This window comes from Periophthalmus magnuspinnatus, chromosome 15, assembly GCF_009829125.3.
Source record: "Periophthalmus magnuspinnatus isolate fPerMag1 chromosome 15, fPerMag1.2.pri, whole genome shotgun sequence".
In the NCBI taxonomy this organism is placed as follows: Eukaryota; Metazoa; Chordata; class Actinopteri; order Gobiiformes; family Gobiidae; genus Periophthalmus; species Periophthalmus magnuspinnatus.
Genome location: NC_047140.1, coordinates 20428973 through 20445413, shown reverse-complemented (window position 1 = coordinate 20445413; position 16441 = coordinate 20428973). Strand labels below are relative to the sequence as shown.

The 16441-nt window shown below is 39.5% G+C and overlaps 1 protein-coding gene across 1 annotated transcript in view; it reads right to left on the bottom strand.

Moving 5' to 3' along the window:
• Nucleotides 1–238: 238 nt before the first annotated feature.
• wdr11 (WD repeat domain 11) overlaps nucleotides 239–16441 on the bottom strand; it is a 145447-nt gene continuing 129244 nt past the window's right edge. The window contains exons 25-30 of the mRNA XM_033979631.2: nucleotides 11703–11798; nucleotides 6992–7157; nucleotides 6337–6434; nucleotides 5524–5669; nucleotides 4984–5063; nucleotides 239–2879 (exon numbers count right to left, since the gene is read on the bottom strand). Coding sequence (XP_033835522.1) covers nucleotides 2677–2879; nucleotides 4984–5063; nucleotides 5524–5669; nucleotides 6337–6434; nucleotides 6992–7157; nucleotides 11703–11798 — 789 coding nt within the window. The 3' untranslated portion in view covers nucleotides 239–2676. The remainder of the gene's footprint in view (nucleotides 2880–4983; nucleotides 5064–5523; nucleotides 5670–6336; nucleotides 6435–6991; nucleotides 7158–11702; nucleotides 11799–16441) is intronic.

Below are 16441 nucleotides of genomic sequence, written 5' to 3'. Positions count from 1 at the left end.
AGACGAGAACCTGCTTTCAATAAGATCACACATTTTTCTCTTATTAGTTACTTTAGCAATAAAACCACATGTAATGGAATATTTCAGTTTAATGCCGTACTGTGGAAAATTTTACAGAAATAGCAATAACTTGGAAAATCGTTAGCGCACATTTAAGTATGTTTTGTTGAAGAATAAAACAAGACTACATATTATATTGTTAACTTTTTATTGTAATCCATATATACATATATTTTTTCTCTTGTTATATTTTATTTTAAAGCATTAGGCTTTAGTAAACAAACAGTACAAATAATGACACAATGTTACAATTCTTTTTTCAAAATATCCCATTTGAGGCGTTTCTTCTCCAAAGACCCAAAGGTAATATTTTGTTTTTACAGACAAGCAGCAGAGATTAATGACGCACGTGGCAGCTGATGTTTTTTACAGTGCGGTTGATTCAAAGTCAATGGGTTTGTAACGATATGAACTTTCCGAGTATTGGGCCAAAGGACACGTACAGCCTACTTCATCTATTGTCGCTTACACAGAATAATACAAAAATAACACTGAATTCAGTTATACACTTTGATCCACGTTTAAAGTTTTAGTCTCCATTCAAACACACAGCACCACAAGGAAAATATCCACACAAGGACTGCACAGAGTTTACAGAAATTATATTGTTTGTGTAAGATTCAGTGACTTGCTTGTATTTATCTCAATTTTTGACGAGACTTTTAATTGGTGTCATTTACACACATAAAACTAAATGACTTCTTACTAAATGCGTTTCCAGCTCAATAAATGCTCTTTAACTGTTATGAGCATAAATCAAAATCAACCTGGACGACTGAATAAACTTTTATGTGAATTAAAAGTTCTAAATGTTATATTTTGCATTTTCACCTCACATTACTTATGCAAATCTCCAAAATGCACATTAAAAATTATGTGATTGAAACGCAACTATTGAGCAAGTGTTAGAGATGAACTACAGAGTGGGTTATTGGCCAAAACAGCCTAATTAGAAATATATGTGGAAAAATGTGGAAATTTTACAAGGCTTTGGTCACGCATTCACAGCTAGATGTACAGGAAATGATCAAATATTCATCAAAAAATTAAAAAAACAAAACAACTAATAGATTTGGTGTTTTAAAAAAAGTGCAAAAACTAAACTTTCAGGAAATTGGTTGTAAAGTCAGGAGTCTTACTTACACCAATAGAGGCAGTCTTTTTCAATCTGACATAATATGATCACTGTGTTAAATGGAGTGTATAACAAAATAAGGGCATTTTTAAAATATATATAATCTAATCTCCCCTCTCTTTGTCTGTCATGCATAAAAATAGTCTACAACAATCTAAAGGACCAAACCTACCAAAAGACGAGCTTAGGGAAGGTACACTTCATTGTCACCATAAGGAAATTTGTCCTCTGCATTTGACCCATCCTTCAATGCCACTGGGGCAGTGCAGCGCCCAGGGACCCGTCTCCAGATCTTTAGTTGGGCTCGGTCAGTGCTGGAGGATTTTACCGATGGTGCATGTTTTGGGACTAGACCTAGTCTCATGCATTTGTTTGATAGAAAAGACACAATGGGAAACATTCACATAGTTGTAATAATTGTAACAAATAATATATCTGGTGTACTGTAGAAGGACAGAGCCTATTAGGATAATGTTGGACAATTGACATCAAAGTCATTCTTGGTTTAAATCAGGCTAAATTTATCCAAGGGTGGGACTAGTACACACTGCATGATCTGGACAAAAAATAAAGCTTAGTAAATAAACATTCAAAAATCGATTTAATAAAAAATAAAACAATCATCAACAATAATAGTGAACCATGTGAGTCCAGTCAACCTTTGAGGGAAGTGTTTTCAACATGTTGCATGCAAACACAATTGCACATCATCGCACAGTGGTGATATCAAACAGCAAAAACACATGAATCACAACCACACTTCAGTGACACAGACATATTCAACTTTCTTTTTAGTAGGAGGCGCTGTTCCTATCAAACTTATCACAAGGGTTCATAGATACTGTACACAGAGGGTGGCCTGCACCTGTAGTAGTAGTAGTAGTAGTAGTAGTACTCCCTTAATGTGTCTGGTAAACAATCAAACTGTACACGCTTTTTAAATTAGATGAAACAAAAGTCAGCCTTATGTTACTGTTTTTACTAGAATTCTCCACAGTATGGCATTAAATGTATCCAACTCCATGAAGACAAGTAGGCAACAAAACCAGGACAAGTTACACATCAGATGTGTAGAGAGGCAACACTGCTCTCAGTAAGAATCCATGTTTTTCAATGTAATTGCAAAAAAAAAAAAGTCCAATGGCGTACTGTGGAACATTCCAGGCAAAGCAATAACATCTTTATGGAGACAAGGTGGCGTAACTACCTCCACGTCTTTGTGGCAGCGTAAAAACAAATTCCTCTATGAATAGAAATCTGCTTGATTTGAAAACAAACTATATCTAAATTATAGACCATTAGAAGTGGCATTTACACATTTTATCTGTCATATTGGTCATGTCATATGCCAAATTAATCTTTTGCAATTTTGGTGGTGTCATTTAAATACACTGAGATCTTAACTTATATAATCAAAAAGCAAACACAGTTAATGTTGTTTACACACACTTAAAGGGCAGTATCCTCCTGATCTCATCTCCTCACTCGGTGCTCTCCAGTCCTACTTCCACTTCTTCGTCTGCCAGTAGATTGTCCGGGACGCCGCCCTCCCCCTGAAACAGCTCCTCCATCAGAGCCTCTCCTGCAGTGCCAGCCCGGGACGCCCACAGAGCAGCGCCCTCTCTCAGCCCGAGTGTGCGCAGCAGCCGGGCGTAGTCCAGGAATGCAGCCTCGATCAGCTTATGTGCAACGAAGGTCAAGGACTAATACAGCCTTGGAGGTAATACAAACCAGTTACTAATATTAAAAATGTAATATGCAAGCCCTCATCAGCAAAATGTGATATTTGATGGAGTTCTGTTTCCTGGCCAACCAGAATAACAGGTTTTGGCAAAAATTTACAAAGATGAGTGGGTCTGGAAACATATTCTGTCTTCACCATTCCAGACGGCACAGACGGATTGGCAGGCGCATTAACCAATCAGAGACACATGCTCTGTTCAACAAACATGGAAATAAACAAAAGGAAATAAACAACACCAAATTGTTATTGATCTCAGGAAAAATAAGTTATATTTTGTTCTGAATGATAAGAGAATTTTCAATGTGCGTGATGTGATACAAATTAGTGGCTGAAGTTGGACCACCCCACGTTAGAATGGAGGTTTTCAGGCTCTACGGTCCAATTCCAACCCCTTCTGGATTCAAACAGATTGTACAGGTAAGTAATTTTGACACTGTATAGGTGTTTTCAGAATATCAGAGAATATACAGAATATCGTACTACCAGATGGGGGGAGGAGCATGTTTACCCCATTGATTCCATGCATATTAGTGGCAATGCCCATAAAGGGGACATTATGTAAAAAAGAGAAAAAAGAAAAAGGGTTTAAAGCCATGCTACAGTGTTCCCTAATCTTTACAACACTTTGAGTTGTATTTGATTGATTTATGCATGTTTGAGTAATCCTGTATTGTCCTGCACTTCAGACTTAAGTGCTCATAAATAACTAAATAGATAGAAAAAAATCTGTTTTCACCTTCCCCCTGTCCCTGTCTATAACTCTGTACTTTACTAGAATTGAAGCCTATTAGTTCTGCAGTTTTGAACAGGAACTAAATGAACCAATTTGAATTATTAGGTCGTTTAGGTCAATAAGCAATGATCTATGCATCTTAGAGTTTATTAGAAATTTTAACTGACCTCCATTTACTGTGAATATTATAGGTTTAAATACCGTGCTGCCAACTGAAACCCAGCATAAAACTATCATTAACTTCTCTAGCAATTTGACCAATTTTTGCATGGAAGCTGCAGTTTTGGAGACACCCTGTCTAATTTGTTTGGCCGTCACAATTTCGTCCTTGTCAAATTCACTTTAAACTTCAAGCTTGTCTATTTTCTAAACGCAAAATTTTCTGTTATGTGGTTATGATCTTTTGCAGGCTCAGTGTACAGCACTTGTCTTCTTCAAGGTCTATCATCACTCAATACTTTTCAATGTAATTTATGGTGACTCTAATCCATGTTACACCGAGAACTACATTTTACTGAAAAATATGATCGGATAAATCTTACAAGACAAGCTTTGGCCAGAGCTGCCCAGCGCTATTTATCATTGGATGGATGTGAGCCAAAACTGACCGATGAACAAACCGGGGGTCAAGTTTGTGTTCACTGAAGGCGATAAATATTGTACTGTTTAAGGAGGACATCATATTCAAGCAGTTAAGCAAGGTGAAAATGTAACAGTAGTGGAAAAAACAGGACGCTCTGATCTGAATCTGATCTGATCCTCACTACCTAAACCCCAGCACCAGCAGCCAGTTATTAATCAGTCCCTCTCGCTGTTCATATACTGGGAATAAGAAAAAACGTATATGTAACCTCTATATGCAGGTTAAGGCACTAGCACCACCAACCCAGGTTCAATTGTGAGCGTAGTCCTTTTTTTAAACCAATAAGAGCCCACGCTACATAACTTACCTTTTAAAAAACTTGTTCAGATACTTGAATACATGAAAAAGTAATGAAAGGATGACCTGTCAATTCGTGAGCAGTCTCTTTACTTATTATTATGTGCTACTTCAGTTTGATAACACATTTCTAGACGCATTAGACAGTTGTCGAGCTCTTCTTGTGATAAAAATGTAATAATAGCGAAAGATGAAAGCTAAAGAGTGTTATTAATGCCTGATAGAGGAGGTTCATCTGCCCCTTCTGAGTAAAAGCCTTCCTGTGTTCAGTGCTCGTCTGCAGAAAAGGATGAAGTTAATACGATTTATAAAATATATTATTATTGTAAATGTACCTCCGGGGCAGTAATGGCGTTTTGAAAAAAGGATATTGGACGTTTCATTGGCCTCCATCACCCCGTACTTCAGACAGGCTTCGATGAAGAGGGCGGCCCGGTCAAACTGACGCATACTGCCCCCACATGGACAGAGAGGGCACAGAGAGGTAATTGAGAAGAGAGGAAAGAGCTATTGTGTTATTAACTTGTATCATCAGTTTAGCCTTGACAGGTGTGAAGTTAAAGCATACATCAACCTTGTGTTCATCTTCTAATACTGTAAAGGCTAAGTGCTCTGTCAGTGAGAGGACAAATGGTGGATCAATAGTCCACTAAGGCCAAAAGACTCATTTAAATGTAAAGGGAGACTATGAAATTATTCTGGTGAAGTGTCCGCCACCTGCTTTTGTCGATGGAGATGTTGAAATGTATCCACAGTATGGCATTTAAAGTGTCTATCACCATGGAGATAAGCAGGTGACACTACAAGGTCAGGCAATTAACTCAAAAACAGTATGGGGTGGATTAACAATATAGTACTTAAAGCAACTCAATACATGAAAATACTTCACAGATACTGTCACTGAGCCTCACCTGTGGAGCATCTCTCCCACTCTGTAGAAGCAGCCGAGAGACAGCAGCACCAGGATGGCCTTGGACTTCTGATTGACCTGAGGAGAGCAAAGGTGTTCTGCCCAACGCTTCAGGACGTCCGAGCTCTCACACGGGTTCAGACGCACCTGTTAAACCAGAACAGAGTGAAAATGGGTTCAAATCAATACAATATTAATAGGTCTACTTGTTTTATTTTTCTTTATTTTCTTTTTCAATCATTTTGGAAGTCATCAAAGACCATCGTCAAACTGGTTACATTCAAATATGGACCCTAAAAAGAACTAAGGTATCACGAATTATTAAAAATAGTACCTTTAGCTCACAAAATACTGTAAAAAAGAATGATATAGGGCAGTATCCTGGTTTGATCCTGTCTTGAGCCAAGACCTGATGCAGACTGAGTTTATTTGTGTTCTTGTTCTAATTTAGTAAAAGTATTAGTCCTAGTATAGACCCAAGTTGGAAGAAGTGCGTGCAAGTATAAAACAGCCTGATTGTGTATTTGTTGCCATCATATCTTTAAGAAGATAATAAGAAAGAGAGTGAGACATGTCTTCTTCTTCTTCATATTAATTATATCAGGGCTGGTTTATCGCATCAGTGACTACAGTTGTTGGAATTAATGAACAGCTTTTTAGAAATTCATTAAAGAGGCCAATTTGTTTTCACATGGTCTCAAAATTGTTATAATGATGACATATTCCAGGTATACACTCTACATCTCATCTCCTAGTAAATATAAGCATGGGGTAAACATTGCTTCCTGCTGATGGATGCTTCATGCTGCGTTACCTTCGCCAGCCAAGCAGCGCGGTTCCACTCCCCATAGGTCTGAAGGTAACGACATGCATCTGCCGCCTTGTCAATCAAACACAACAGCTGGACCCCCTCTGACAGAGACACAAAGAGACAAATGTAAGTCTTATATATGGTCAATAGAGTAAGGCGGTCAATATGGCTCCATAGTGCTGAGAAGTGTATACTGAATAGAGCTTTGTCTGTAAAAGTAGTGAGGGTTTCTTTCATTAATTTCTTCCTGCTGTGGGTAAAGCAAATCATGACAGCTATAACTCTGTGGAAGAACACTTGAGAATAACTTGAGAATAACTAGAGATGCTAATTCATAAAACATCTACATAGTTGGTGCAGATCCAATAGTTCTAGTAAAGCCATATTATTTTCGTTTTTTAGTTTGACTTAATAAGGCGTTAAAGCATGATAACAGTTTTATTATTATGCATGTTAGGTCTTGATAAAAAGAGATTTCCATATATTACAACAGTCCTCAGTCAAAGTATTGTTGTTGCAGTACCAGCAAATGAAGAGATTGTAAGATTTCCAGAAAAAAATCAAATCCACTGGGCCAATTAGTGTAAAAGCGTGTATTTGGGGAGACAAAATTGTACACTTTTGTTTGTCTAAAGTTGATGTTTCATTTCACATGTACCTGCTAGTTTTCCATTAGCGATCATATTCGTGGCCACGAGCTTGATAGTGGACTGGGAGGGCCCTGAGGAGGTGATGGTGGTGACCAGACACGCTTTGAGAGAATCACAGTAGTAACTCGGGTTGTCCGCGCTTGTCTCCAATAGCAACTGCACGGCCCTGTCCGTCTGTGACAAGAGACAAGAGCAAAAACAGTTAAATAAATCTTCAACAGGACATATTATGCCTTTTCTACTATTTAGTTATAATTTCATGACACACATAGATTATTAATTCATATTATGATAAAAAGAATAACAAACTAAGTACAGAGAAGAGATAGATTCATGTTTTATTAATGTGTATCGGGGTAGGTGAAAAAATTTTGGTGACAAGTACACTAAAATCATTTATAAGTATTGCCATTATTTCTAAATCAGGAACATCCAATAGTTTGCATTGATAACTGACAAATTAAATGTAAATATGTGAGTCTGTGTAATCCCTCATTTGTCCAGGTAGGTTCCATCAACAGGACAAAAGTTTTTAAGAGTGAAAACGTCTCACCACTCAAGAGGCTTGTTCAGTTCTGACAAGGTGCTGGTAAGTTACTGGTAAATGGCCACGTTTTAATATAGTGCTTTTCCACCTTCAAGACACTCCAAGCGCATTCTACCAATTCTACCATCCGTCAAGAGTGGGATTCGAATGGCAAACCTTTGGATCCATGAACACTCTCTACCAACCCTCTACCAACTGAGCTACTGTCGTCCATATTGTGTCTCCCTGTTACTGCCTTGTATCTGTCTGAAGCGAGGAGCTAACAACACTAAAAGCACCACACCCTAGTCGTTTACAGCAAGAAGTGGCAAAACATGAAATCTTTTGTCCAGTTAACAGATTTCTTTTGCAATATAAATATGCATATTAATTACGATTCTACATCTTCCATTCTTATTAGGTCTCACCTGTCGAGTATCTCTCTCACTTTGCAACTGAAAGGTGAGAACAAAACCAATAGAGGTTATGGAGAAGAAAGGAGCCAGGCAACCACGAGACACTGCAAACAATGCGCTTTGTCTGGGGGGAAATGATGTTGATTATCTCCTCTTTTCATCAGCAGGAGAATGGCTGTCAGTAGCTCATAGCGGGGTCAGAGGAGAGGGCTTATACGACCTATGTTCTTTCATCAGAGGCTTCCTGATTGCTCCGAGCGATAGGAGCGAGTGGAGTGGGGACATTGCTAGTGCTAGAGGTGTCTTAAATGCCAAACAGATGAGGCTCCAGGGACAAAGAGGGCGGTACTTATCCTCGCGCTCGCATCATTAGCTCAGACAGCACATATATATCCTTGGTGCTATTATGGGGGAAAGCATATACGAGCAGCTAAGTGGAGGGAGAGGGTGGGTTAGACATACAAGGCCTGCAGGAGATTGTAATGTACCAGTGGAGTTTATGCAGCAAAACAATCTGGCTACACAAGTCATTGCGTTTGGTAAGGGACATTTGAACAAAGTGAAATGGGTTTGTGTAGAATAGGTAGGGTTGTCACAAGTATCAAAAATCAGATACAAATCAAAACTAAAACTATTATCGAAACTAGATTCTCATTTGAGCAAGTATCAATGCAAAAAAAGTCACATTCACAAGACAGAAATTTACTGTATTTACTGTAGTTTAGCTGTATCAACAAGTATAAGTTCACATAGACTAGTACACACCCATGGACCACTATTTGACCTACCTGTGCAGCGAGGGATTACACAAATATAAGACAAGATGGTAATATAAAACAAAGTACTAAGATTTGACTTTGAGTTTTAGTATTGTGACAACAGTAATAATAAGTATATTATTTAAGAAAAAATAAACTGGTTGTTAGATTGTACACCGTAGAATTACCAAATATAACCCAAATTGTTATGCTTTTGTTTGGTCATGTTTCATACAATTCTAGTATAATTACTATAGGCAGTGGTATAGTTTAGTTAAAATCTGTACATTATAGATCAAATGTTTTATCTGGCAAATACTTGATGTGCTTGAGTAGTAGTAGTAGTAGTAGTAGTAGTAGTAGTAGTAGTAGTAGTAGTAGTAGTAGTAGTAGGAGGAGTAGTAGGAGTAGTAGGAGTAGTAGGAGTAGTAGGAGTAGTAGGAGTAGTAGGAATAGTAGGAGTAGATGTTTATCTATAGGCCTATTCCTTCTACACAGTTCCTAAACTTGAGGAGGATGAGTTTGCAACTAAATAACCTTAAAAACAATCAATTATCAGTGTTTAGTTCAGATTTGACACCTTTTGTTGCTCTTGTAACGCTTTATGTGTTGTTGTTAGTCCTATGCTCAGGTCTCTGCACTGGCTCCTATGGCTCACAGAATAGACTTTAAAACAGCTCTGTTTGTGAACAAGTCTCTTCATGGCCTAGCACCAAAGTACATCTCTGACATGTTAGTGTCATATGAACCATCTCGCACTCTGAAGACTTCAGAGACCGGCCTCCTGCTGGTGCCCAGAGTGTTTCTTTCTTTCTGTGTTTCTTTCTTTCTTCTTTAAAATACAATACAAAGAGAAAAACAAACAAGTATACAAGTCCATATAAAACATTAAAAAGCGGTGCAGGCATGAGTTTAAAGGTTTGTTTTCGTGAAGCAAAACAGCTAAAAGCCCTCTTTCCCATCTCAGTTTCATACAGTGCTGCTCTCTTCTAATACACAGTGATGGCCAACAGTGATGTTTACTCAGGACTAAACATGGAGAATCAGCACTTCAGTTTTATGCAGCAAAAACCTGAAATGTCCTGAAGATGTGAGACAGGCCTCTACTTTGACAATGTTTAAATCCAGGTTCAGAATGGTTCTGTTAGCTGTGCATAAAGGTATTCTGCACTATTCTCTTTCAATATTCATTTTATGATCATTATTTTTGTTTGGATTTGTTTCTATTGTGATTTTAATGTCTTTATTATTCTGTAAAGCACTTTGAATTACTTTGTGTATGAATTGTGCTATATAAATAAACCTGCCTTCCCTTCTTAATGTAAATACTTTTGTATGTGACACTTGCTATGTCGACAAATTGACGTGAAGGTTCTATTTGTCCGTTACTGGTCTGTTCTGGAGAATGGCTCTAGTGAGTTGAAACTGGTGTTGTTTGCTCTTGTTTTGGTGTGGGATACAGTAGCCCTTGTGTTCAGAAAATGAATAAACAGAAGAAATCTGCCATGTATCCTGACACCAGAATGCTACATAAGTACATATACAGATCAAGCCCAAGTTTAGCAGACCCAGATATAACAGATTACATTAGTTATGAAGATTAGGACTACAATTAATTACCGGGCCCAATGAATTATACCAGTCAAGGAGTGGTTGGTAAAAGGAGGCAATTAAATTAAGTGTAGTTAGAAATATAATTGAAGTATTTCACCTAACTTCAGGATAAGTATTTTAGCATAGCATTGCAAGTTACAATTCATTCCCCACAGTTGTAACAGGTTACTACATATTTATGATGCAACCAATCATGTATTTACAATAGAATAGAATAGAATCATTTAAGCCATATTAGAAATAGTATCTTAGTATTAATAATCACAAAATGAGTAAACACAGTAAATTATCCACCAATCACTTATAAACAGCAGACACATTTACTAGCTGTCATTGAATGCAGTGCGCACACCGGGTAGCAACAGGTAACTTGAGTTCATCAGTTTTAGAGCAGTATGACACTTCCATCTCTGCGTTTTTGTTGTGATACAATAGAGGGGGATCAGGGGGATCGTAATTTCCTGGAACACCAGCTGTCACTGCAGGGTTTTTGCATGAACTCGATCCTCTGCAGCGTAGCCATTTCACGTCTTTGTTCTTGTGTTGACGAGCAGTTCTCCTGGGCTGTGGTGCCTTGTTGGCTCAACGTGCATCAACAGGAAGTGAAAGTGTGCATGATTTTAACCTGTCCAAGATTGATTCTGCCTGATCTCCAATGGTGAAGGTGGAGACACAACAACTTGCTCCAACAGTACAGTAGAAGTAGTAGTAGTAGTATAGTATAGTAGTAGTAGTTGTAGTTGTTGACAATGCTTTCATGTATTCAAAATACATTAAAGTATTGCCAAGTCCTGTCCCAATATTCTGACTTTTGTGTATGTGCACTTCAGATGTGTGTTCATGTGAAGTGCGCAGGGTGTCCCAATTCTTTGCAATGTTTTGATCTGCACTACATCACACTGTCCGCTCTGCACTTCCAGCAAACGTTGAGCGATGCTAAAGTATGAAAATCGCTCATACCATAGCAACGTATTAGCAACTTGACAGCGGGCGCTAACAGGAAAGGTATGGCTTAACAGTTAACTTAAATTTTAAACAAATATGCAGACTGTGCAGCTACCAACACTGTAAAAAGATGAACACAGATCTTTATTGTTTATGGCCAACTCTGCAAATGATTTAAACAGAGCTAGGCTGTGGCTTTTCTGAAACTACTGAACTGTAGTTTAATAGCATCGCTGACAGCTGTTTTACACAGCTTGGATGTTTACTCTATCACGTTCAGTACTCCAGTCATCTGTCCCAAGTCTCTCTTTTTTTTTTACCCCTGCTCTCTTGATCACTCACACACTCTATGGTATGATGCACTTTCAGAAAATGCACACTTCATTGAAGTGTGTAATGTGTAGTGTGGGCTTTAGGACAGAGCCTCAGTGTATGTAATGTGTACTGGTGCAGTGCCTACCTGTCCCAGCAGGAGGAGCTGGTCAGCACATTTCTTTGTGTGATCGTAGCTGGAGCGCTTCACTTCTTGCAGGTGAACTCTATCCAGCTGGAACTTCTGTGGAGCACAACAAACAACATGATTAATTCAACCATCTGGAGACAAAGCAATCAATACTGAGTAATAGACAATGGCTTTTTGGGCAAATGTGTGGCAGCAAAAGTTGATGAGACTATAAATAGATGGACAACTTAGAAGGCAAAGAATGCACTGAGTTGAAAAGTGTAATTTAAAAAGTAATCTCAAAACCTTTAAAATATTCACAAAGCTTTATTACCGTTCACTCTGCTGTTTGTCCTATTATTCTTCCCACATTTTTTATCACATGCTCTCAATAAAAGATCATTCCACTTTATTTTGAAACATCAAAACAGATAGATTTTCCCCGGTACGACACCTTATTTTCATAAAAGAGATGAGATCAAAAGATCCAATAAAACAGAGCTGTAGAAAGTGAATAAGCATCTGTGCCTCCTGTGCCACACGGGGACTTGTGTCTCTGTATCGAACGAGAGGTTTTACTTTATTATGATGGATCCTTGTGTGCGCCGTGGCCCTGAACATAAATCGTACAGAGACGGCCCAATCCAGTTTAGCAACTTGGAGTCGAGGCGAGGGTGTGTTAGTAATTACGGTCAGGCCGGTTTTCTAGAGATGTCAAGATTCATTGGTTTTCCAATTACCGTGAATACTGATGGCCACGGTAGGTTAATCGTAAGAGTTTTTGAACTTACGGTGTACTAGGGTGGAGCGATATGGTCAAAAAATTCAATCTTGATTTTTGTGCAAACACTGGACGATTACGTGACTGCTCTTTCAAACAGGGGAAGCTCTTTACATTGTCATACTTATCATATGCTATTACTTAAGATATTGTAAACTGCCTTCAATTACATTTGTATAGATACATATTTGTAATTTAACTGAGACTGGGGAAGGTACTGTTTGCTCAAGGTCCAGAGCAGGAAGGGGCCCATCACAAAGTTTTAATGTGCATTTTTCATTAGACAACATGCAGTGTGGCCTGCCAAGATGATTTGTACCCAGGACCCCGACTTTGGTGCTACACCCCTGCACCTGTTACACCCAACTTCACTAACAGTCATCATGTGTAGCTTGACTCACTGTCTTTTTCTCTCTGTATTCACCGCAAGCACACTGATCACACACACATATACACACACACACGCACGCACACAACCCCCCCCCCCCCCCCCCACACACACACACACATATATATAATGGCCCAGCCCCTCTTTCAAATTGTAAAACCCATTGTGACCCATGTGTCAAAAAGTTTGCCCACCCCTGCCTTAAACAGTACTTTTTACTGTACATTTGACTTCATACTTATTTAAAGTATGAAGTCAAAACTATGTTAAATGCACCATCTGAATTATTGACTGTATTCACCACTGGTCTGTGACCCTCCGTGTGGCACTCCTGCTTTATAAGATCTCAAAATCTTAAAACAGCTAAACACTTTTACTTTTTACTCTTTAAATACAGTTTTAAACAGGTACTTTAATACTTTTACTTTTACTTGTGTATTTTTTGTATGGGGTTTCACCAATATCCTTCATAATAGTGACCAGTTGTACGGCTGCATGTAAGTCAGGTTTAGACAGTAAAACAATAAAACACGAATAATAAATATTTAAAATGTTTTTATTGAGTTTTATTTAGTCTTAATGCAGGGTTCAAGAGCAGATTTCGTCTTCTCCATTTTAGTAAAGCAGACGTCTTTCTCGCACGACTTCAGCGATTTCAGCTCTGAAGATGGCACGTTTCTGGACAGCTCGTATTTTTCTGAATGTAGCATCTTCTTTGATGCTTGAGTTGATGTCCATTGTTGCCGTTGTTTTGTTAACCGTCTGCTCATCGGCCCTGGTTTTGCCGCTCGTGCTCTGGCCTGTCCCTTTCCAGCTGGAGGCCTCTGGATCGGGCCAGTCTTGTCCTTTCAGGGCAGCGATGGCAGTGTCCTGTTCTTTTACTCGACTGGTCATCGCTTCATTGTTTCTTTTGGCAAGGGCCAGTTCCTGCGTGAGCTGTGTTTTGTCTCTCAGTGTACTGTGAAACTGCTGTGTGATATTATTATGTACACTGGTGACATTATCCAGCTCTTTTTCTTTCTTATGGAGCTTGTGCTTGATGTTATACACCTCCAGCTCCATTTTTGCTGTCAGGTTTCTGGTGTGGTGAAGCTCCTGTTTAAGCCTCTTGTTTTCCTGTCCTGCGTAGATGTACAGGTTTCTCAGCTGTTTGTGGGCGCTGACGTGGGAAACCATCTCCTTCTCTTTCTCTTGGAGTAAAGTACTGACTTTTTGAAACTCCAAGTCTGTGTTGGCTGTTGCCTTTTTGAGCTTGTAAAGCTCCTTGTTCACCCCCATCATCTCCATCACTGACTTGAGATGCTTGATTCTTCTCTGCCGATGGTCCTCAGTCTCTTGCTGCAGTTCTTCCTCCTTCTTTTGGAGGGCATCAGTAAGATTTTGAATCTCCAGGTCTTTCTCCTGGTCGATCCTCTCCTGATTCTTGAGCCTCAGGTCCAGTGCTTGGCTCATTTGGACCTGATTTGCGAGCTCGGCCCTCGTTCGCTCCAACTCTTGGCGGAGCGCCCTGACCAGAGCGCTCTCGTCCAGGGGCACCTTGTCTAGGGGCACCTTGTCCAGGGACACCTCGTTCAAGGGTACCTCATCCAAGAGTACCTCATCCAAGAGTACCTCACCCAGGGGTACCTTATCCAGGGGTACCTCATCCAGGGGTACCTCACCCAGGGGCACCTCGTTCAAGGATACCTCGTTCAGGAGTACCTCGTCCAGGGGTACCTCACCCAGGGGTACCTCATCCAGGGGCACCTTGTTCAAGGATACCTCGTTCAGGGGTACCTCGTCCAGGGTTACCTGGGCCGGACCTCTCTCCTCTGGGTGTGAGGAGTCCTGGGTGGTGGGAGACTCCAGGTGGGTCTCCTCTGGCTCTTGATCGTCCCCTGATGGTGTGGGACAGAGCAGAGCCTCCAGGTTGAAGTCCTCATCGTAGAGGTGCATGTCGTCCTCATACGTGTACAAGTACCAAGGCTTCATGGTGAAAGTCGTGGAGCGATCGTTTTCTGCGTGTGTTTCCATCGGTGTCTGAGAAGTTATGAGCCAAGTGAGCGCGGGAACTTACCCCTACAACATCCTCTGATTCTAGAATGTGACATCATCACGGCCTCGTGAGGCCAGAGGAGAGAGAGTGATGGAACACCGTTGCCATAGCAATCAGACACACACACACACACCCATATAAATATATATATATATATATACATACATACATACATACATACATACATACACACACACACACACACACCCACGCGCACACACACCCACGTGCACACACACACGTGCACGCACACACACACACGTGCGCACACAAACATACACACACACACGCACGCACACTGTAAGGTTATTTCTTTTTGGCAATACTCAAAAATCAACCCAAATCAACCCTAAAACCCTATTGACGTGAAGGTATATAGCCGAACACACTTCTGAAGTACTGAGTCTGAATCCTGAAAACTTTGGACATAAATTTGCGTTATCTCTACATTTAGCGGAGTAATTATGCTTCTGGAAAGTGGGGTAACATTTGGCACAGGCATGAATCTATGTCTGGCAGTGCAGATGGCGATGTTTAATTGTTCCGTTAATGTTCCACTTGGGGAAAATATGTTTTGCAGCCCAAAGCCAATGCTGCAATGTACTTAATAACACAATTACTTATGCGTAAAGTACAAGTAACTAATCATTACAGTGAACATGGTAAGTAAAAATCAGATAACTTGACTAATAAAAATAATTAGATCAGATTTTTGGTGTGTTCACGTGCACACTAGAGATCTGATAATCAAAAACACCTGGTAACACGTGTTGGTTAATCAGTGGTAACAGTTGTATTTGGAAGGCAAAAGTAAAATTAATTTAAAAATATCTCTTTCAATCTTTACAATTTCCTCTTTCATTCATCTTTGCCACATTAGTTTGCTTATTTTTACATAATTTTCCTTGTCAAAACCTGCACAGGTGTGAACAATCAGAAAGATATTTGTTGATGTGTCACATAAGCAATCTGATATAACTGTTTACATGACATTTCAATAAGATCCAATGTAGTTCATCTGATCTTCCGTTAATTTATTTTAATAAATTATTTTTCCAGACAAAGGTTTAGTTTGTTTTCATACCTGACACTTTAGCGTTTTTGACTCTCACACACCTGAAATACTGTCTTAAAGAAGTCAGACTGCAGATTGCGCTTTCGTCCTACCTCCACCAGTAGGAAAACGGCGCCAAAACCTGTTTAAATCACATCACGGCAGCATCATGTGACCACTCTGAGGAAGACCGCTAGTGAGCAGTCGAAACTGTCAGGCATGGAAATAAATTAAACCTTAGTAACTGGAAAAATAATACCGGTATATTAAAATAAAATAAGACTCCAGTAATCAGATCATGATCAGATTTTAGGCGTGCGCATAAATATACCCAATGTAAACATGTCCCCAACAAAGAAAAAAAGAATGAATATTAAGAAGTACTGCTGTGTGGCGCCACGTTCAACCAGAGCAAACTTTTACATTGAGTTTGGTGACCATAAAACCTAATCAATCTTCAGTACACACCTCCCCGTCCCAGAACAACAGAGTGGATAAT